The sequence below is a fragment of the Melanerpes formicivorus genome, unplaced genomic scaffold (genome assembly GCF_026170545.1).
Source record: "Melanerpes formicivorus ecotype bairdi unplaced genomic scaffold, bMelFor1.0.p_v2 SCAF_34, whole genome shotgun sequence".
Classification (NCBI taxonomy): Eukaryota; Metazoa; Chordata; class Aves; order Piciformes; family Picidae; genus Melanerpes; species Melanerpes formicivorus.
Genome location: NW_027142386.1, coordinates 504,116 through 525,236, shown reverse-complemented (window position 1 = coordinate 525,236; position 21,121 = coordinate 504,116). Strand labels below are relative to the sequence as shown.

The 21,121-nt window shown below is 58.8% G+C and overlaps 1 protein-coding gene across 3 annotated transcripts in view; it reads left to right on the top strand.

Annotated features, from left to right (window-relative positions):
- The window catches only part of SBNO2 (strawberry notch homolog 2), a 77,465-nt gene that overhangs the window by 18,989 nt on the left and 37,355 nt on the right, over positions 1–21,121 (top strand). For 2 of the 3 annotated variants that reach the window (XM_068156236.1, XM_068156235.1), the window contains exons 4-5: positions 4,098–4,221; positions 17,035–17,199. In XM_068156236.1, the coding sequence (XP_068012337.1) occupies positions 4,098–4,221; positions 17,035–17,199 (289 nt within the window). Of the gene's footprint in view, positions 1–4,097; positions 4,222–11,321; positions 13,092–17,034; positions 17,200–21,121 lie in introns of those variants that run through there. The other variant, XM_068156237.1, reaches the window with a different exon arrangement.

Sequence of the window (21,121 nt, the reverse complement as noted above, 5' to 3'; positions counted from 1 at the left end):
CCTCCCTGGGCAGCCTGCTCCAGGCCTCCAGCAGCCTCACACCAAAGAAGTTTTTCCTCACATTGAGGTGGAACCTGCTGGGCTCCAGTTTGTGCCCATTGCCTCTTGTCCTATCAGGGCACCACTGAAAGGAGCCTGAGCCCTTCTTCTTGCCCCTCCACCCTTCAGCTCTTTATAAACATCCAGAAGATCATCTTGTTAGCTTTGAAAAGAAGGAAAGGGGAGAAAGAGGAGGGAGCTCTTCCTGTTTGAGGCTGCTGTCCTTGAAAAGAAGGAGAAGAGGGGAAGGAGCTCTTCCTTTCTGAGGCTATCCTTGAAAAGGAGGAGAAAGAGGAGAGAGCTCTTCCTTTTTGATGCTGTTACCCTTGAAGGAGAAGGAGGAGAGAGCTCTTCCTTTTTGAGGCTATCCTTGAAAAGAAGGAGAAAAGGGAAAAAGGGGAGAGAGCTCTTCCTTTTTGAAGCTATCCTTGAAAAGAAGGAGAAAAGGAAAGAGAGGAGAGAGCTCTGCCTTTTTGAAGCTGTTATCCTTGAAGGAGAAAGAGAAAAGGGGGAAAGAGGAGGGAGCTCTCCCTTGTTGAGGCTATCCTTGAGAAGAAGGAGAAAGAGGAGAGAGCTCTCCCTTCTTGAGGCTTTTACCCTTGAGAAAGAAGGAGAAAAGGGAAAAACAGGAGGGAGCTCTTCCTTTCTGAGGCTATCCTTGAGGAGAAGGAGAAAAGGGGAGAAGAGGAGAGAGCTTTCCCTTATTGAGGCTGTTATCCTTGAGAACGAGGAGAGGGAGCTCTTCCTTTCTGAGGCTGTTACCCTTGAAGGAGAAGAAGAGAGAGAGGAGAGAGCTCTTCCTTTCTGAGGCTGTCCTTGAGAAGGAGAAAAGGAGGAAGAGGAGAGAGCTCTTCCTTTCTGAGGTTGTTATCCTTGAGAAGAAGGAGAAAAGGGGAGAAGAGGAGGGCAGCTCTCTCCTGTTGAGGCTGTTCTCTTTAAGCATAGGGGGGAAAAGAGAGCAGGAAAAATGTCTTTAGCAGCAGGAGCTAACTGTGTGTGCAGCTAAAACCCCATGTGGATGTTGGACAGGGTCACCAAGGAGCTTGCTGGCCACACAGGGCACCTTGGTTGCCCAGCAGCCCCGTGGCAGCAGAGCCCTTCCCCGCCCTGCTCCTGGCCAGGGCTGCCTTTGGAGCTCTGCTTCTCCTCCCTCCCTCTCCCCGCACTTGCAGCTGGTGGCTGTGGCTTCTGGAGCTCTGGCATTCTGAAGAACGTTCATCTTGCCACAAGAGGAAGCCCAGGCAGCTGGGGTGAAAGGTTTTGAGTGGGTGAAAGGCTTTGAGTGGTTGCAAACGTGGTGATTGCCCAAGCAGGCAGAGCGGAGCGGAGCCCTGACGGGAAGGATTGCGAAGCACATTCCTCAGCCCTGCAGGGCTGGGAAGGAGCCTGCCTGTGGGACAGCAGAGCCAGGAGACACTCAGCTGGGCACCACAGGCTGCTCCTGCAAGGGGGAAAGGGATCAGAGGATTGTTTAGGTTGGAAAAGGCCTCCCAAGATCACCCAGTCCAGCCTTCAAGCTGACCCCACCGCAGCCCCAAGGGCCATGGCCACACAGTTCTTGAACCCCTCCAGGGCTGGGGACTCCACCACCTCCCTGGGCAGCCTGTGCCAGACACTGACCACTCTAGCAGCAAAGAAATTGGTCCTCATCTCCAACCTAACCCTCCCCTGGCACAATTTCAGGCCATTCACTCTTACTTTATCACCTGATCCTGGGGAGAAGATCAGAGCCTTCCCCAGCTCAGGAGGCAAGGAGTGAGGAGCATGGCAGCCTCCTCCATGCCCATCCTGCCCCCCTCCTCCATCACCATTTGGTGCCCAGAAGTCTCCATAAGGGAGTAAATAAATCTTCCTGACATCCAACCTAAAGCTCCCTGATTTTTCTGCCCTTTTGCAGTCCCTGCCCAGCCACAGGAAGCAGGAGCTGGGGGAGGGAGCAGGAGGAAGCCCTGGGATGTGTCCTGCCCAGGAGGCAGCCATCAGGAGCCCTTTGCTGGTGTTCCCTCTGTAGCTGAGCTCTGTGGCTGGCTCTGCTGGGTTCCATCCATCCTTCAGCTGTCTGGGCTGAGAGGTCTGTCTAAGGCTGCATGTCCCTAACCCTTCCACTCTGATCTGGCTTCAAGCTGAGCTCTGTCAGCAGCAAACCTCCCTCTCAGGGCTGTGTGCAGGGTGATGCTCTCTGCCCTGGCTGCTGGAGCTGTCTTCTGCCCTGGGCTGGGGCAGGATCTGAATCTCCCCACTGCTAGTTGTGCTCCACCCCCCCCCCAGTCCTATCACTCCCTGACACCCCCTCCCCCCAGTCCTATCACTCCCTGACACCCTCACAAGTCCCTCCCCAGCTTTCTTGTAACCCCCTTCAGATCCTGGAAGGCCACAAGAAGGTCTCCTCAGAGCCTTCTCTTCTCCAGACTGAGCAGCCTCCACTTGGACCCTTGGCCATCCTCTCTCCTCATGCAAGGGGTGAGGGTAGAAAGGCAGAAGCAGAATGGCTCAGGTTGGAAGGGACCTCAGAGCTCATCTCCTCCAACCCCCTTCCATGGGCAGGGACACCTCTCAGCTAGACTCAGCTGCTCAAGGCCTCATCCAGCCTGGCCTTGAACACCTCCAGGCAGGAGGCAGCCACAACCTCCCTGGGCAGCCTGTGCCAGGCTCTCACCTCCCTCCTACTGAAGAACTTCTTCCTCAGCTCCAGCTGCCCTGGAACTTGATGCCTGTCCCTCTGTAGTGTTGGGTTCCATCACACCCAGCCAACACTTGGCACTGGGACAGCTCAGAGCCTGGGGTTCTGCTTTGTTTGTCAGGGCTGATATCTCCTTTAGTCCCCCAGAGCATTTCCTGTCTGTCAAATCCTTCCCAGCTCACACAGATTGCCAAGAACAGAATTCCTACCACAGCTTTCCAGCCTCTCCACTGCTGAGTCTGGGAAGGATGAGCCAGGGGGGATGCTGCCCCTCTGCTCTGCCCTGCTCAGACCCCACCTGCAGCACTGCTTCCAGTTCTGGGGGCCCCAGAGTCCAAGAAGGACCTGGAGCTGCTGGAGAGGGTCCATGAAGGAGGCCACCAAGATGATCAGAGGCTGGAGAGCCTCTGCTGTGGGGAGAGGCTGGGGAGTTGGGGTTGTTCAGTGTGAGGAGGAGAAGGCTCCAAGGAGAGCTTAGAGCATCTTTGCAGGACCTGAAGGGGCTCCAGGAGAGCTGGGGAGGGAGTTTGGAGAAGGGTTGGGAGAGGGGAGATTGAGAGTGGAGAGAAGGAAGAAATTGTTGAGAGTGAGGCTGGGGAGAGCCTGGCACAGGCTGCCCAGGGAGGCTGTGGCTGCCTCCTCCCTGGAGGTGCTGCAGGCCAGGCTGGATGAGGCCCTGAGCAGCCTGGGCTGGTGGGAGGTGTCCCTGCCCATGGCAGGGGGGATTGGAACTGGCTGAGCTTTGAGCTCCCTTCCAACCCATTCCATGACTCTATGATAATCCCTTGCTGGACTCTCACCTGCAACAAGGGCCAGGAGAAGAGGAAACAGCCTCAGGTTGTGCCAGGGGGGGTTCAGGTTGGAGATTAGGAAAAATCTCTTCCCAGCAAGGGCTCTCAGGCACTGGCAGAGGCTGCCCAGGGAGCTGCTGGAGTCCCCAGCCCTGGAGGGGTTTCAAAGCTGCAGGGCTGTGGGGCTGAGGGCTGTGGGGCTGAGGGCTGTGGTTCAGTGGCAGTGGCTGAGCAGCAGTGGTGGATTGTGAGCTCCAGTTGGGCTGTTGGGCCTTGAGCAATCTGCTCTAGGGGGAGGTGTCCCTGCCCATGGCAGGGGGCTTGGAACTGGCTGAGCTTTCAGGTCCCTTCCAGCCCAACCCATTCCATGATTCCCATTCCATGATTCCCAGGACTTGTGGCTCTGTTCTGCTCCCTGGATGAGCAAAGCTTTTCCTTCCCACCCATCTCCTCTGTGTGTCACAGCTTCCCAGCATGCTTCAGGTAGCATCCTGGGGGTGCAGCCTCCCCCCTGGAGTCTGAAGCCTCCTGAGGAGCCCTCAGCTCTGGCAGGCCACCATTAACTTCTCTTCCCCTTTTCCTTTCAGGCAATATTTTAATCCCCTTCCTGATTTTTATACAACCCCCCTCAGCAGACCACATTTCTTGGACACAAACTATGCAGCTGTGGACCCTACTGACTTCTTACCAAAGAATGGTGATTTTCCTCAGGTGAGTACCTGGCTCCTGCTGCCTCTGGGGGGAGGAGGGGGACTGGGGGGTGGTCATTTTTCAGTGCTGCCTTCTGGAGGTAGGGAAAGGAGGAGGTGGAAGGGACCCTTAGATATGTCCAGCACCTCCTGAGCTGGGTGCTTTGGGGGTGGCTTCTCTCTCAGGAGCAGCTCAGGAGTTCCCTGCAGGCCTTGTTTAATGACAGAATCACAGAATGGGTTGGAAGGGACCTCAGAGATCAGCCAGTTCCAAGCCCCCTGCCATGGGCAGGGACACCTCCCACCAGCCCAGGCTGCTCAGGGCCTCATCCAGCCTGGCCTTCAACACCTCCAGGCTTGGGACATCCACAGCCTCCTTGGGCAGCCTGTGCCAGGCTCTCCCCACCCTCACTCTCAACAATTTCTTCCTCATCTCCAGTCTCAGTCTCCCCTCTCCCAGCTCAAAGCCATTGTTCCTCATCCTGGCACTCCCGGCCCTTGTCCATAGTCCCTCCCCAGCTCTCCTGGAGCCCCTTCAGGTCCTGGCAGGCTGCTCTGAGGTCTCCCTGCAGCCTTCCCTTCTCTTCTCCAAGCTGAGCTGTCTCCATGCTGCCAGGCAGAGCAGATGTTCCATCAGGAATGGATTTGGAGCAGGTCTGCAGAGCTTTCCCTCTCCCACTCTGCTGCTCAGCACCCAGCTGTGGCCCATCTGAAGCTCCCCACCCTCAGCACAAGGCCCTGGGGAAGCAGGCAGGAGGACCTGGGACAGCTTTTGCCTTTAAGCTGCTGTGGCTTTTGGATCTGTTTTATTTTCAGTCACTGAGTGTCAAGATGTGTTTGAACACAACCTTTTGCCTTCCTCACCTGTCTCTTCTTCCTGCCTGATTGGTGAATCCATGCATCAGCAGATGAATGCCTTTGCCCTCTCCTTGAGGGGTTAACTCCCCCCTTTAATTGTGCTTTGAATTTCTTGGTGTGGCTAAAGAGAGGCTTTGAAGCTCCTCAGGGCTCTGATTTCTGCAGGGTTGGGTTTCCAGGGGCTGGGGAGCTCTGCTGCTTCGAGGTGGTTGCCCAAATGCAGTTTGCTGCTGGAGTTCCTCCTCTTGGTGCCACCAAGGAGATCAGATCTGCTCCAAGGGCAGGCTGAAGTCAGCCTGCAGAAGAGAAGGTCCTGGGCAGACCTCAGAGCTGCATTTCAGTGTCTGAAGGGGGAGCTGCAGGCAGGCTGGGGAGGGACTGCTCAGAAGGGGCTGTGGGGACAGGACCAAGGGCAATGGTTTGGGACTGGAGCAGGGCAGAGGGAGGTTGGAAGTTCTGCACAGGATGGAACCTGTGACTCAGCCCCTGCCAGCACACAGAGGGTTTGCTAACAGACAGGGGCCAAGATCAAACCACTGACACCTGAGGTGGCCCTAATGCCTCTGCCCTGCCCAGAGGGCTGCAGCACCTCTGCTGTGAGGACAGGCTGGGAGAGCTGGGGCTGCTCAGCCTGGAGGAGAGAAGGCTCCAGGGAGACCTCAGAGCTGCATTGCAATATCTGCAGGGAGCTGCAGGCAGGCTGGGGAGGGACTGTGCAGGAGGGGCTGTTGGGATAGGACCAAGGGCAATGGTTTGGAACTGGAGCAGGGTAGAGTTAGGTTGGAGCTCAGGAGGAAGCTCTGCACAGGGAGGGTGAGGAGACACTGGCACAGGCTGCCCAGGGAGGTGGTGGAGGTTCCATCCCTGGGGACATCCAGGCCCAGCCTGGCTGTGTCCCTGTGCAGCCTGCTCTGGCTGGAGCTGTCCCTGCTGCCTGCAGGGGCTTGGCCAAGCTGCCCTCTGAGGGTCCCTTGCAGCCCAGTGCAGTCTGTGGCTCTGTGGTGCCTGGCCTGGCCCAGCTGGGTCTGCTTGCTCACCAGGAAGCTGCTGACCTGAGTCTCGTAAGTGGCTGAACCAGGCCAGGTCAGTGAATTGTCCCAGCATCGATCCTGGCCTCCTGCAGAGTTGATTGTGGGAGGAGGGAGGCAGAAATGTGAGCTCATCAGCTTGTGGAGGCCACTTAGCAGGCTGCCAGGGGAAGGGGGAGAGGGAGAGGCCCTGTCCCCAGGCCTTGGCTCGCAGGGCTGGGGCAGTTTGGTTGATGTCTGTGACGGGAAAAGGCCTTCAGCATTTCTGCAGCTTCTGTGTTTTCTAGTAAGTGGTCAATGAGCTTCCTTCCCCTGCTGCAGGGGAAATGCAGAGAGGCTCAGAGTGCCTTGGGTTGGCAGGCACCTTCAAGGTCAGCCAGTTCCAACCTCCCTGCCATGGGCAGGGACCCCTCCCACCAGCCCAGCCTGCTCAGGTCTCATCCAGCCTGGCTTTGAATACCTGCAAGGAGGAGGCAGCCACAGCCTCCCTGGGCAGCCTGTGCCAGGCTCTCACCACCCTCACACTGAAGAACTTCTTCCTCAGCTCCAGTCTAACCCTGCTCTGCCTCAGCTTCAAACCATTCCCCCTTGGCCTGGCTCAGACACCCTCAGGAGAATCCTTCTGCAGCCTTCCTGCAGGATCCCTTCAGCTCCTGGCAGGCAGCTCTGAGGTCCCCCTGGAGCCTTCTCCTCTCCAGGCTGAGCACCCCCAGCTCCCTCAGCCTGTGCTCACAGCAGAGCTGCTCCAGCCCTTGGCTCATCCTTGTGGCCTCCTCTGGCCTCACTCCAGCAGCTCTGTGCCCTCCTGATGCTGGGGACAGCAGAACTGGACACAGTACTAGAGGTGGAGTCTCAGCAGGGCAGAGTCCCCTCTCAGGGAGGGAATTCTCCCTCCTCAGGAGCCAGAATGAGAGGCTGGAGCTGGTGGAGCTGCAGGCATTGTGGTGGAGGTGGTGGCATCAGCCTGGACTCATCTGGGAGCATGCTGGATCTTTTCCATCTCTTGCTTCAGCAACACCTTCCACCCTCCTGACTCTTTGCTGTCCCAGATGCCAAAGTGTTAACCACCTGCCTGGAGAGCTGAAGCAAGGCATTGGGAAGGTGTGGGAGCACCTTGGGGTGGTTCCAGCATTCCCAGGGACTCTGGAGGAAAGTCCCTGCCTTTTCCATCCTTCCCTGGTGGGAGTGGTGAGGCTCCAGCAGCTTGGTGCTGGTTTGGCCATGCCAGAGAGGAGTGAAAGCAGAGAGAGACCATGAGGAGCTTGCTGGATGTTGTGGTAAGAGAGCCTTGGATAAATCCTGATGGGCTGGGGTCTTCTGAGGGAGTCTTTGCTGCCTTTGCACATGGGGCCTGACCATGTTGGCTCCTTGTCTCCTTCAGGAGCTTCAAGGAAGCCTCCTATGAAGCCAGGCTGAAAGAGCTGGGGCTGCTCCCCCTGGAGAAGAGAAGGCTCCAGGGAGCCCTTAGAGCTGCACTGCAGTATCTGCAGGGGAGCTGCAGGCAGGCTGGGGAGGGACTGTGCAGAAGGGCCTTGGGGATAGGCTGAGGGGCAGTGGTTTGGAGCTGGAGCAGGGCAGAGTTAGGTTGGAAGCTCTGCACAGGGAGGGTGAGGAGACACTGGCACAGGTTGCTCAGGTGTTGAAGCTCCATCCCTGGAGACATCCAAGGGGAGCCTGGCTGTGGCCCTCTGCAGCCTGCTCTGGCTGGAGCTGTGCCTGCAGGGGTCTGGCCAAGCTGCCCTTGGAGGCTCCCTCCCAACCTGCTGCACTCTGAGGATGTGAAGGACTGGAAAGCTCTGAGGGGCAGCTGAGTGCTGGCTCTGGGGTGCAGCAGATGCAGGGCCTGGGGGATTGTTCTGTGCCCCAGGGGCTTGGGAGGGGGCAATGGGGGTGTGGATGGGGGGGAAGCTCCTCCAGCTCTGGCATTTCCTCCCCACTGCCTCCTGTTTTGTTTTGGAGATCCTCAGCTGGATCTTCAGAGGGTGAAGCCTTGCCCTGGCCTGAGGCTGCCAGGAGTGGGAGCTGCCTCATCTCTCAAGTGCTGAGGGAATTTCCTTGCAGCTGACTGATCCACTGCTGCTGCTTGGCTCTGGAGAGCCTGCTCTGCATGGAGCTGCCTCCCCCAGCCCCCTTCTGCATGCTGGGAGAGCTTAGCTTGCTCAGAGCAGCCTGATGTGAACTTCAGCTTGTTTCCTCCACAGGGTTGTGTTTCTTTGGCTCTTGGCTTGCTGCTGGGTGATTCATCCTGCCTGGGCTGTTGGCATTCCTTGGATAAACAAGTGGCTTGCAAGGAGGTTTAGGAAATGGTTCTCTGAGGCCATCTTGGGGTCTGATGTTTTGGCAGCTCTGAAGCCAGAGCCTCCCCCCCCACCCTGTGGTGCCATCTCCTTCTGGGAAAGGTCCACTGGCTGCAGACAGGCACAGCCTTAGGCAGCAGAGTCCTGGAGAGAGGCAGCTCTTGGTTTCCATCCCTTCCCTCCCCCCCTGCTGTTGGCTCCTCCAGCCTCAGGTGCTGCTGGGTTGGAGTCCAGGGGTTGTGTGCAGCAATTCCACTGCAAAGGGACAACAGAGCTGGGGAGGGGTCTGGAGAACAGGGCTGGGGAGGAGCAGCTGAGGGAGCTGGGGGGGTTGAGTGTGGAGAAGAGGAGGCTGAGGGAGACCTCACTGCTCTGTAGAGGCTGCAGTGAGGTGGGGCTTGGGCTCTTCTCCCTAGGATCAGGTGATAGCATGAAAGGAAATGGCCTGAAACTGTGCCAGGGGAGGGTTAGGTTGGAGATGAAGCAAGATTTGTTTGCTGCAAGAGTGGTCAGGGCTTGGCACAGGCTGCCCAGGGAGGTGGTGGAGTCCCCAGCCCTGGAGGTGTTGAAGCAACCTATGGCCATGGCCCTTCCAGCCCCTACCTGTCTGTGCCTCCCCTGTGTGTGGCTGATCCATAGCTGCCCTTTCCTGGAAGTCCTGCTCCTGATTCCAGCAGTGTGCCAGCGAGCTGTGCTGCAGCTCAGTGCTGAGGAGCTGGCACAGGAGGCTGTGAAGGTTACCCGAGGAGGTACCCAGCTGGGCTGTGCAGCTCAGCTCGTGCTGGAGGCCAGCAGGTCAAGTAAACCCTGGAACACTTCTGCTCTCCTGTCCCTGGCACCTCACATGTGGCTGGGAGGGACAGGGCCAGGGGCAGTGGCTCTGAGCTGGGAGAGGAGAGATTGAGAGTGGACAGGAGGAAGAAATTGTTGCCAGTGAGGCTGGGGAGAGCCTGGCACAGGCTGCCCAGGGAGGCTGTGGCTGCCTCCTGCCTGGAGGTGTTCAGGGCCAGGCTGGATGAGGCCCTGAGCAGCTGAGTCCACTTGAGAGGCATCCCTGGGGAGGTTGGAGTAGCTGATCTCTAAGGTCCCTTCCAAGCTCAGCCACTTTAGGATTCCATCCTCTGAGCCCTGCTGTGGTGTCAGGACCCTTCCTGCCCGCCAGGGTTTCAGTCTCTGAGGCCTTTTCCACCCCGAAGCAGTCCATGATTAAGTGTGTGGAGCAGAGGAGCTGTGCTGTGCCTTCTCCCCTGGGGCTGGTGGTCAGCATTCCAGGTGGTGGTTTCTCTCTGGGTTAGCTTCTCTGCTGTGATTATATTACTGTGGTCTTGTCAAATGCATTTAGCAGCCCTGCTTATCCATAACCATGTCAGATGCTTTGCTTCCTCTCCTGGCTTTGCTGCCTGCTTCGTGCCCTGCTGCTCCAAGGAGCAGGAAAGGAAGAGGCAATCAGGCAGCTGCTTTTGACAGGTGGCATAAAGAGCAAGAGCTTGGGAAGCCTGGGCAAGAGCTGGTGGCTTTAATCCAGGTCACCCAGCAAGGCAGGGCACTAATGGAGACATTTCAGGAGTGGATTTGGTCTCTTCACTTTCAAACATCTCAGTCAAGCCCCTAGCCCCAGCTCCAGGCCACTCAAATCCAGCCAGAAGCAGCAGTCAGAGCCCCACTGTCTCAATCCCCACCCCAAAACCAGCTGCCCACAGAAAGCAAACCTCTCCTTTTCCCCTTGGGGGCTGCAGAAGGGCTCCTGGAGCAGCACTGCCACAGCTCTCGGGGGGGAGATGAGCTCTGGTGGTGGGGTCTGAGCAGAGGGGCACAGTGCCCTCCCTCAGAGGGGCACAATCCCCTCCCCCACCCTGCTGCTCACACTTAGTATCACAGCATCAGTCAGGGCTGGAAGGGACCACAAGGATCAGCCAGTTCCAACCCCCCTGCCATGGGCAGGGACACCCCACACTAGATCAGCCTGGCCAGAGCCTCATCCAGCCTGGTCCTGAACACCTCCAGGGACTGTGTCCCAACCACCTCCCTGCACAACCCATTCCAGGGCTTCCTCTGATGCAGCTCAGGGCATGGCTGCCTTCTGGGCTGCCAGTGCCCACTGCCAGCTCCTCTTGAGTTTATCACCAACTGAGGCCCCCAAGTCCTTCTCCTCCAGAGCTCTCCAGCCTCCTGTCACTCCAGAGCTCTCCAGCCTCCTGTCACTCCAGAGCTCTCCAGCCTCCTGTCACTCCAGAGCTCTCCAGCCTCCTGTCACTCCAGAGCTCTCCAGCCTCCTGTCACTCCAGAGCTCTCCAGCCTCCTGTCACTCCAGAGCTCTCCAGCCTCCTGTCACTCCAGAGCTCTCCAGCCTCCTGTCACTCCAGAGCTCTCCAGCCTCCTGTCACTCCAGAGCTCTCCAGCCTCCTGTCACTCCAGAGCTCTCCAGCCTCCTGTCACTCCAGAGCTCTCCAGCCTCCTGTCACTCCAGAGCTCTCCAGCCTCCTGTCACTCCAGAGCTCTCCAGCCTCCTGTCACTCCAGAGCTCTCCAGCCTCCTGTCACTCCAGAGCTCTCCAGCCTCCTGTCACTCCAGAGCTCTCCAGCCTCCTGTCACTCCAGAGCTCTCCAGCCTCCTGTCACTCCAGAGCTCTCCAGCCTCCTGTCACTCCAGAGCTCTCCAGCCTCCTGTCACTCCAGAGCTCTCCAGCCTCCTGTCACTCCAGAGCTCTCCAGCCTCCTGTCACTCCAGAGCTCTCCAGCCTCCTGTCACTCCAGAGCTCTCCAGCCTCCTGTCACTCCAGAGCTCTGCTTTTGGGGAAGTTTCCAGCCTGGGGCTTCCAGAAGCTCTCAGCATGAGACCCCAGGAGCAGTGACAGCAGGGACCCAGCCCTGGCTCTAAGGTTGAGCAGCCAGGAGCTGAAGCTTCCCTTGGAGCTGTGCTGTGGTTGTAGGGACACGCTGAGAGCAGGAGAGAGCATCCAGCCCCTGGGCACTGGCCTGGGGAGCTCAGGGGCACTGCCCCTGCAGGCACAGCCCAGCCCCGGCGCCCCAGAACCAGTTGGGGGAAGGCTAGGGGGGGATTTGGTGGACAGGACCCCCCAGCTCCAATAAGGAAAGGCTGGTGGGGGGGCTGTTATGGTGACAGGACCCCCCAGAACCAGTTGGGGAAGGCTGAAGGGGAAGCTTTGGTAGACAGGACCCCCCAAGCGCCAATAAGGAAAGGCTGGGGGGGGTGTTACGGTGACAGGACCCCCCCAGAACCAGTTGGGGGAAGGCTAGGGGGGGATTTGGTGGACAGGACTCTCCCAGCTCCAATAAGGAAAGGCTCTGTGTGTGTGTGTGTGTGTGTGTGTGTTTTATGGGGACAAGATTCCCCAGCCCCAGTTGGGAAAGGCTGGGGGGGGAGGTTCTGGTGGACAGTACCCCCCAGCCCCAGTGTGGAAGGGTGGTTGAGGGGGTTTGGGGGATAGGACCAGCCCTAATCCCTGCTGAGGAAAGGCTGGTGGGGTTTTTATGGGGGCAGGACTCCCCCAGCCCCAGTTGGGGAAGGCTGGGGAAGGGTTGGGGGGGATAGAACCCCCTAATCCCTGTCAAGGAAAGGCTGGTGGGAGGTTTTTCTTAGCTAGGACCCCCCAGCCCCAGTTGGGGGAGGCTGGAGGGCGATTTGGGGGGGCTGGAACCCTCTAGTCTCTGTTGAGGAAAGGCTGGTGGGTTGGTTTTATGGGGACAGGAACTCCCAGCCCCAGTGTGGAAGGCTGGAGGGAGATTTGGGGGAGCTGGAACCCCCTAGTCCCTGCTGAGGAAAGGCTGGTGGGTTGGTTTTATGGGGACAGGAACTCCCAGCCCCAGTGTGGAAGGCTGGAGGGAGATTTGGGGGAGCTGGAACCCCCTAGTCCCTGCTGAGGAAAGGCTGGTGGGTTGGGTTTTTGGTGGACAGGACCCCCCCAGCCCCAGTGTGGAAGGCTGGAGGGCGATTTGGGGGGCTGGAACCCCCTAGTCCCTGCTGAGGAAAGGCTGGTGGGAGGTTTATTTTGGCGGATAGGACCCCCCCCAGCCCCAGTGTGGAAGGCTGGAGGGCGATTTGGGGGGGCTGGAACGCCCTAGTCCCTGCTGAGGAAAGGCTGGTGGGTTGTTTTTCCCCCGTCCCCAGCGGGGGAAGGCGCGGTGGAGGTTTCGGGGGTGGCCGTGGGGCAGCGCCGAGCCGGGGGCCGGCGGCCGGAGCTCTGGCGGCGCGGAGCGCGGCGCAGCTTTGTTTACAGGGTGGCTGTGGTTGGATTACAGCACATACAGTAATGCTCAGCGCACTGCCAGTAATTTCCCTGACTTACCAAGCGGGCAGGCATCATTTCCTGAAAGTCAGCCCTCTGTGCTTAGAGGAAGTAAAAGAGCTCTCTCCTTCATGACTAAAGGCTCTATGCAAATCGCCACCGGCTCAGGACAGCCTCGCTGCATGGCTGCCCCCTGCCTTTTTCCCCCCTTGCCCTTCCCTCCCTCCCCTTTCCCCACTTTTGCATCTTAATTCTCCCGAAGCCCTCCCCACCGAGCTCCTTCCCCGGCTCCTGCTGCCCCGGGGGTCATGAATGAAGACCTTGCTCCATTCTCTGCTGCCAATTCTCACCTCGCCGCTCCTCCGGCCGCCTCCTCCTCCTCCTCCTCCTCCTCCTCCTGCTCCACCGGTGCTTTAAAATGTCCCAAATGCAGTTCTGGCTAAAGTTCCCAGCTCTTTACAAGGTAATGCCTGATTTTAATTCCTTCCCTTGCCCTTTTTTGTTGGTGCTCCTTGGGACCCCTCCTGGGTTTTGTTTGTGAGCCGCGGCCAGCCCCGGGCTGCTCCCCAGGCTCTCATCCAGGGGCAGTTTTGCTGTGCTGAAGGTTGGGGAGGGGGGAGTTGGATTTCCCTGGGGTTTTTTGCCTTTCTTGGGGCTGTTCCTGGGGGGAAAAGAGGGGAGTGAGGAGTGTGAGCAGTGGGGGAGTTCCTGGGGGTGGAATGGCTTCCAGGAGGGAGAAATCCTTTCCTCTCTAGAGCCGGCTGCGGAGAAGTCAGGGAAGGGCTGAGCAGAGGCAGAGCTCTGGAGCCTTCAGCCTCTGAAGTTTCTTACTCTGTGTGTAGAAAGGCTCTGGTTGGCTCTTGGCAGCTGAAAGCTTTTCCTTGTAGCGATCAGCTGCTCCCGGTGCAGCTGTTAGCTCCCGTGCTGGGAGCAGCGGCTGCGAGGCACCAAACCTGCCCTGTCTGGCAGGGCAGCCTGGTCCCTCTCGGTGTGGTTGTGCTGCTGGGGGGTCTGGAACGTCTCTGATGGGGAAACTGAGGGGATTGGGGCTGTCCAGACTGGAGAAGAGCAGCCTGAGGGGAGGTGTGATTGATGCTGAGCCATACTTCGAGGGTGGGTGTCAGCTGGGTGCCACCAGGCTGTGTTCAGTGGTGCCCAGTGCCAGGACAAGGGGCAGTGGGCACAGGCTTGACCACAAGAAGGAGGAACTTCTATAATTGAAGGGTGGTGGAGCCCTGGGGCAAGCTGTCCAGGGAGGTGGTGGAGTCTCCATCTCTGGAGCATTCAAACCCCAGCTGGATGTGTTCCTGGGTGACCTTCTCTGGGTGCCCCTGCCCTGCAGGGGGGCTTGGAATTGGTGAGCTCCAGTGGTCCCTTCCATTCTGTGTGCCTCAGTGTACCTGGGTAGAGATGTCTGGGATGTGATCAGTGCCTCTCAATATCTGAGGGGTGGGTGGCAGGGTGAAGCTGCCAGGCTCTGTTTGGTGGTGCCCAGTGATAGGACAAGGAGCAATGGGGACAGGCTGGAACCCAGGAGGTTCCACCTCACCATGAGGAGAAACTTCTTTGATGTGAGGCTGCTGGAGCCCTGGAGCAGGCTGCCCAGGGAGGTTGTGGAGTCTCCCCTGGAGCCTTTCAAGCCTCACCTGGATGTGTTCCTGTGTGCCCTGCCCTGGGGGCTGCTGCTCTGGCAGGGGAGTTGGACTCAGTGATCTCTAGAGGTCCCTTCCAAGCTCTCCTCTCAGCTGGGTGCTGTGCAGTGGGGTAGTGGATGGGTGCTGTGCAGAAGGGGTATTTGCTTCCTCTCTGGCTGGACTGGGAGCAAATAAAGCACCAAAACTCTTTCCAGGCTGGCTGCTCTTTCTCCTTCTGCACTTAGCCTTCACCTCCTCTTTCAGTATTTTTGACACAGACTTTGTTTTGACCAAGGCAGCTCAGCTGCTGCCAGTGGCTGGGAGGAAGACTTTGGCTTGGTTGGGTTTTAGTTTCTTTCCCTGATCTGTCCTAGGGAGCTCATGCTTGCTTTTGAGAACTGCAGTGACAATACAGAACCAGCAGCACTGCAGCATCAGCTGCTGAGGCTTCTGCACTCACAGCTCAGGAGTCAGACAATCATAGGGCTCTTGAGGTTGGAAGAAATCTTTGAGATCACCCACACCAATCTCTCCCCCAGAGCTCACAATCCACCACTGCTGCTGAGCCACTGCCACTAAACCACAGCCCTCAGCCCCACAGCCCTCAGCACCACAGCCCTGCAGCTTTGAAACCCCTCCAGGGCTGGGGACTCCAGCAGCTCCCTGGGCAGCCTCTGCCAGTGCCTGAGAGCCCTTGCTGGGAAGAGATTTTTCCTAATCTCCAACCTGAACCCCCCCTGGCACAACCTGAGGCTGTTTCCTCTTCTCCTGGCCCTTGTTGCAGGTGAGAGTCCAGCAAGGGATTATCATAGAGTCATGGAGTGGGTTGGAAGGGAGCTCAAAGCTCAGCCAGTTCCAATCCCCCCTGCCCTGGGCAGGGACACCTCCCACCAGCCCAGGCTGCTCAGGGCCTCATCCAGCCTGGCCTTTAACACCTCCAGGGAGAGGACATCCACAGCCTCCCTGGGCAGCCTGTGCCAGGCTCTCCCCAGCCTCACTCTCAACAATTTCCTCCTCATCTCCAGTCTCACTCTCTCCCCTCCCAGCTCAAAGCCATTGTTCCTCATCCTGGCACTCCCATCCTTGTCATCAGTCCCTCCCCAGCTCTCCTGAGGCCCTTTGAGGTCCTGGAAGGCTGCTCTGAGGTCTCCCTGGAGCCTTCTCTTCTCCAGGCTGCACAGCCCCAGCTCTCCCAGCATGTCCCCACAGGGGAGTTTCTGCAGCCTCTGATCCTCTCTGTGGCCTCCTCTGGCCCCTCTCCAGCAGCTCCAGGTCCTCCTTGTGCTGGGGGCCCCAGAGCTGGAGGCAGTGCTGCAGGTGGGGGCTGAGCAGAGCAGAGCAGAGGGGCAGAATCCCCTCCCTGTGCTGCTGCTCTCCCTGCTCTGGCTTCAGCTCAGCCCTCAGCTGGCTCTGGGCTGCCAGGGACCACTGCTGGCTCTGGGCAGTTTGTCACCACCTGACCCCCCCACATCTTTCTCCTCCAGACTACCTGCTGGAGCTTGGTGTGTAGAACCTTGCTCTTCTCCACAATGAGCAGCAGGCAAAGCTCCTTCTCTGCCCTGAGAACATTTGAGAGTGGTGTTTGGTGTGGAAGGAGAGCTGAGCTGAGGTGGTGGAGCCAGGCGAGGAGCAGCTCTGTGCCAGAGCTAAGGACACAGAGTCAGAAGAGCTTTTTTGGCTGATGGCTCCTGCCACTTGACATCTGAAGGAGCAGCCAAGGAACTGATGGCAGGGAGGGGGCTGCAGCTCCTCCTCAGCTGGAGCCTGTGTGGCTCAGAGCAGCATCACTGCTGTGCTGGCACAGCCCTCAGGTGTTCAGCACAGGCAGCAGAGCAGGAGGGAGGGCAGAGCCTGCTGCTCATCCCTGGAGCACCTCAGCCTCTGGTTGGGACTGAGGCCTGCCCCTGGGACAAGGGCTGGTGCATTGGCCAAGGTGTGAATGGCTGCAGACCCAGATGGCACAAGCAGCCCTTCCCCTGCTCCTGGCAGCCTTGCTTGGCACAGCCTGGCAGCAGGATTGTTCTGAAGCCCCCAGGTACTGCTGTGCAGGAAACTGCAGCTGAACATCTTCAGCTGCTGCTCTGTGGGCTGCTGGGCCAAGGGGAGCACTTGAGGCCTGGGGGTGCTGTGTCACCCTTGGGTGCTGTGCTGGGGACCCTCACCCCAGTCCCTTGGGTGCTGTGCTGGGGACCTTCACCCCAATCCTTTGGGTGCTGTGCTGGGGACCCTCACCCCAGTCCCTTGGGTGCTGTGCTGGGGACCTTCACCCCAATCCTTTGGGTGCTGTGCTGGGGACCTTCGCCCCAGTCCCTTGGGTGCTGTGCTGGGGACCTTCACCCTGCAGCAGTCTTTGGTGCAACACAAAGCTGAGGTCCCTGGCATGGTGTTGAGCACTCCTCTGTCCTCTGCTCTTTTGCTTCCAATGCTCCCAGAAATGCTCCCAAGAGGAGGTTGTGCCCAGTGTGAGCTCTGTGGCAGCGCTTGCTGCCCTGCTGATGCTTCTCCTGCTTTTCCCAAGAAACTGGAGACTCTCCAGCAGCTGCCTGGGACCTGGCCTGCCCCCCAGGTGAACTTCCAGGCCTGCCCCCCAGGTGAACTTGCAGGCTGTGTGGGGCGTGCAGCAAGGGAGCTGCTGATTTACCAGGGAGAAATTCAAACCTGCTGGGAGGGAGGGGGGTGGTGGTGGGGGGGGCAGCAGTGGGTGTGGGAAAAGTTGCTCTCTGCTCTCCTCCTGCTTGCCTCCCCTGACTGTGCTGCTGTCTCCCACCTCAGGATTCTTCATACCTCGATGAGCTCTCCACCAACAACTCCCTCTTCTCCTCCCCGGCCGACTCCCTCTCGGACATCGCCGACCCCAAGGACTTCCTCTCTGCAGACAGCCTGACCCACGTGCCAACACTCTGGGATGTGAGCACACCACAGCACAACCAGCTGGAGGTGAGGGCTGCTTCCCCCTCTCCAGCTTCCCAGCATGCCACCACACACCGTGGGCTGGGCTGGGCTGGGTTGGAAGGGACCCCCCGGAGGTCAGCCGGTCCGACCCCCTCTGCCCCTGCAGCCAGCAGGGACATCCTGCCCTGCAGCAGGTGGCTCAGAGCCTTGTCCAGCCTCACCCTGAGCAGGTTGGACTTGATGATCTCTGAGGTCTTTTCCAACCTGGGTTGCTTCTGTGACTCTGTGATCACTCTGCAAGTGCAGAATGCCCTCAACCACCTCTGTGGGCAGCCTGCTGCAGTGTCCCAGCACCCTCCTGGTGCAGCACTCTGTGTCTCACATCCAGCTGAAATCTCCTCTCATCTCAGATCATTTTTCCCTCCTTCTGTCCCTGCAGGCCTTTGCAAACAGTCCCTCTGCAGCCTTCTTGCAGCCCTCTTCAGGTACTGGAAGGTTGCTGTCAGACAGTGAATAGCTCAGGGTTCATCCCATGGTGTTCTCACCTCACACTGAGGGGCTGGGAGAGGCCCAGAGGAGGGCAGTGAAGCTGGGGAAGGGTCTGGAGAGCAAATCTTATGGGGAGTGGCTGAGGAAGATGAGGTTGTTCAGTGTGGAGAAGAGGAGGCTGAGGGGAGACCTCATTGCTCTCTGCACCTCCCTGAGAGGAGGTTGCTGTGAGGTGAGGGTTGGGCTCCTTTTCCTAGGCTCAGGAGATAGAAGGAGAGGAAGTGGCCTGGAGTTGTGCCAGGGGAGGGTTAGGTTGGAGATAAGGAACAATTTCTGTGCTGCCAGAGTGGTCAGGGCTTGGCACAGGCTGCCCAGGGAGGTGGTGGAGTCCCCATGCCTGGAGGTGCTCAGGAACCCTGTGGCCATGGCACCTGGGGAGCTTTGGAGTTCTGCATTCATGGAGCACACAGGAACAAAACCTCCCTGGGGGAAGCTGCTCCAAAGCCATGGATTCACAGCTTCATGGAATGGGTTGGACTGGAAGGCAGCCTTCAAGCTCATCCAGTTCCAATCCCCTGCCTTGGGCAGGGACACCTCCCAGCAGCCCAGGCTGCTCCAGGCCCCAGTGTAGAGAATGGCAGTGGGCAGGAGCCTTGTGTCATAGAATCAGTCAGGGGTGGAAGGGACCACAAGGATCAGCCAGTTCCAACCCCCCTGCCATGGGCAGGGACACCCCACACTAGATCAGCCTGGCCAGAGCCTCAGCCAGCCTGGGCTTAAACACCTCCAGGGCTGGGGCCTCAAGCACCTCCCTGGACAACCCATTCCAGGGCTTCACCACTCTCAGGGTGAGGAACTTGCTCCTGACATCCAGTCCTGTGAGCTCTGCCTGCAGCATCTCCAGCCCTGCTCCGTGCTGGTCTTCACGTCCTCCCCTGGCCCCTGCTCCTCCTGCAGAGCACTTGGGTTCAGATAAGGCCAATTAACTCCTTGGAATTCCACTTCTAAACGACTTCCTCTTGGAAAGAATCTCTCTGGCTATTTTAAAACCTTGTCTTATCTGTGTTTGCTGAACACAAGAGCTGGGAGCAGGGGGAGGGCTTCGATGGCCTTTGTTTGTTTGCTGTTTGGGTTTGGGGGTGGGTGTTTGGGGGTTTTAAGCTGAGTGTCCTGAGGAGCTGTCAGCTCAGCATGGCCCTGCTCAGGAGCTTGCAGTTTCAGTTTTGCACAGGAGCTGCTAGATGGCACAAAGGTAAAGGGATGGACTCGGGACTGGCAGCCCTCCCCTTACCTGCGTGGCAGAGGTGGTGCCTGAGGAGGCACAGCAGTGATCTGCTGCAGGCTGCCAAAGAGCTCTTCAGTGAGCTCTTGGAGAAGGTCCAGAGGAGGCCACAATGATGAGCAGAGGGCTGGAGAAACCTCCACTATGGGGACAGGCTGAGAGAGCTGGGGCTGTGCAGCCTGGAGAAGAGAAGGCTGCAGGGAGACCTCAGAGCAGCCTGCCAGGACCTCAAAGGGCTCCAGGAGAGCTGGGGAGGGACTTTGATCAAGGCTGGGAGTGCCAGGATGAGAGACAATGGCTTTGAGCTGGGAGAGGAGAGATTGAGAGTGGAGATGAGGAAGGAATTGTTGAGAGTGAGGGTGGGGAGAGCCTGGCACAGGCTGCCCAGGGAGGCTGTGGCTGCCTCCTGCCTGGAGGTGCTCAAGACCAGGCTGGATGAGGCCCTGAGCAACCTGTGCTGGTGGGAGGTGTCCCTGCCCGTGGCAGGGGGGTTAGAATTGGCTAAACCTGAAGGTCCCTTCCACCCCAACCCACCCAGTGATGCTGTGGGTCTCTGTGGTGAGGTTTGTAGTGCTGCAGCCAGCCAGGGCCTGTGGTGCTTCCTTCCCACCCCCCCCAGAGCTGCAGCGCTCCGTGCCAGAGCCCTGCCGCTGCAGCAGGGCTGGAGCCTGGGAGGGCTGCAGCAGGGCTGGAGCCTGGGAGGGCTGCAGCGGGGCTGGAGCCTGGGAGGGCTGCAGCGGGGCTGGAGCCTGGGAGGGCTGCAGCGGGGCTGGAGCCTGGGAGGGCTGCAGCGGGGCTGGAGCCTGGGAGGGCTGCAGCGGGGCTGGAGCCTGGGAGGGCTGCAGCGGGGCTGGAGCCTGGGAGGGCTGCAGCGGGGCTGGAGCCTGGGAGGGCTGCAGCCCTGGGTGAACTTCCTTCTGCTGGGACTGGGCAGAAGCCTTGCCACAGAGCTGAGCCTTTCCTCTCCTGCTTAAGAAGCTCCTTAGGCTGAGCTCAGATTGGGAGGTGGAGATGTTTCACCTGCTCTCCAGATTTGTTGGCACTGAAAATAGCTCTTCCCTCCAGCTTCCTTCTGGTAATTCTGACTCAGGCTTCCAGTAATGGAGGCTGCTGCTTTTTTTTCCTCCCCCCCCCCTTCTCCTTTAATGTCTTCTATTTTTTTTCCCCCTCTCTAAATTACAGAATAAAAAAAAGGAGAAGAAATAATTGGAGCTTCCCATCTTCCCCTCCTGCTGCTGGGGAGCTTGGGGGCTCTCACAGCTCTGGCAGCTCCTTTGCAGCCTGTAAACATGAAGGACTTGGTGCCTGTGGGGCTGCTGCCTGCCCCTGGGATGCCCCAAGCTGCTGGCTTGACCTTGCTGACTTGGCAGGAAATTCCTGTGTGATCCTTCTGTTTGCACAGGGTTCAGGCACAAAAAGGGGCTCCTGGGTTGGGCCTCCCCAGCTCAGCCTGCCCTGGGCAGCTCTCCTGGCTAGGGGTGCTCCAAAGGCAGCATTAACACACCCAGAAGGGGATGCCTGGAGAGCTGTGCAGCAGCCTGACCCCACCAAAAGGCCCCAAAGTTGTTTTGTCTCTCCTTAACAAATCCAACCCAGAGCCCTCAGCTGGGTCTCCACTTGAGGACCCCACACTGAACCTCTGCCCAGCGAGGCTGCAGCTCCTCAGGGGCAGCAGGGAGCTGTGACAGAGCTCCCTTGGGAGCAGGGGGAGACAGCAGTGCCTGATGGAAGCACTCCAGTGCAGAGCCAGTGCAGAATGCCCATGACAAACTTGGAGCAGCCTTGCCCAGGCCCTGCTGGCTTTGTCAGAGCCCTGTGGAAGGGACATGGTTGGCAGTGTCAGTGCTGAGGTGCAGGGGGGCTGGGATGATGGCTGAGATGTCAGAGAGATCTGGAGAAGCTCTCTAAGATCATCCAGTCCCACCCTGGGCACCAAACCATGGCCCCAGTGCCATGGCCACAGGGTTCCTGAACCCCTCCAGGCATGGGGACTCCACCACCTCCCTGGGCAGCCTGTGCCAAGCCCTGACCACTCTGGCAGCACAGAAATTGTTCCTTATCTCCTCCCCTGGCACACTTCCAGGCCATTTCCTCACTTTCTATCACCTGAGCCTAGGGAGCAGAGCCCAACCCCCACCTGACTGCAGCCTCCTCTCAGGGAGGTGCAGAGAGCAATGAGCTCTCCCTCAGCCTCCT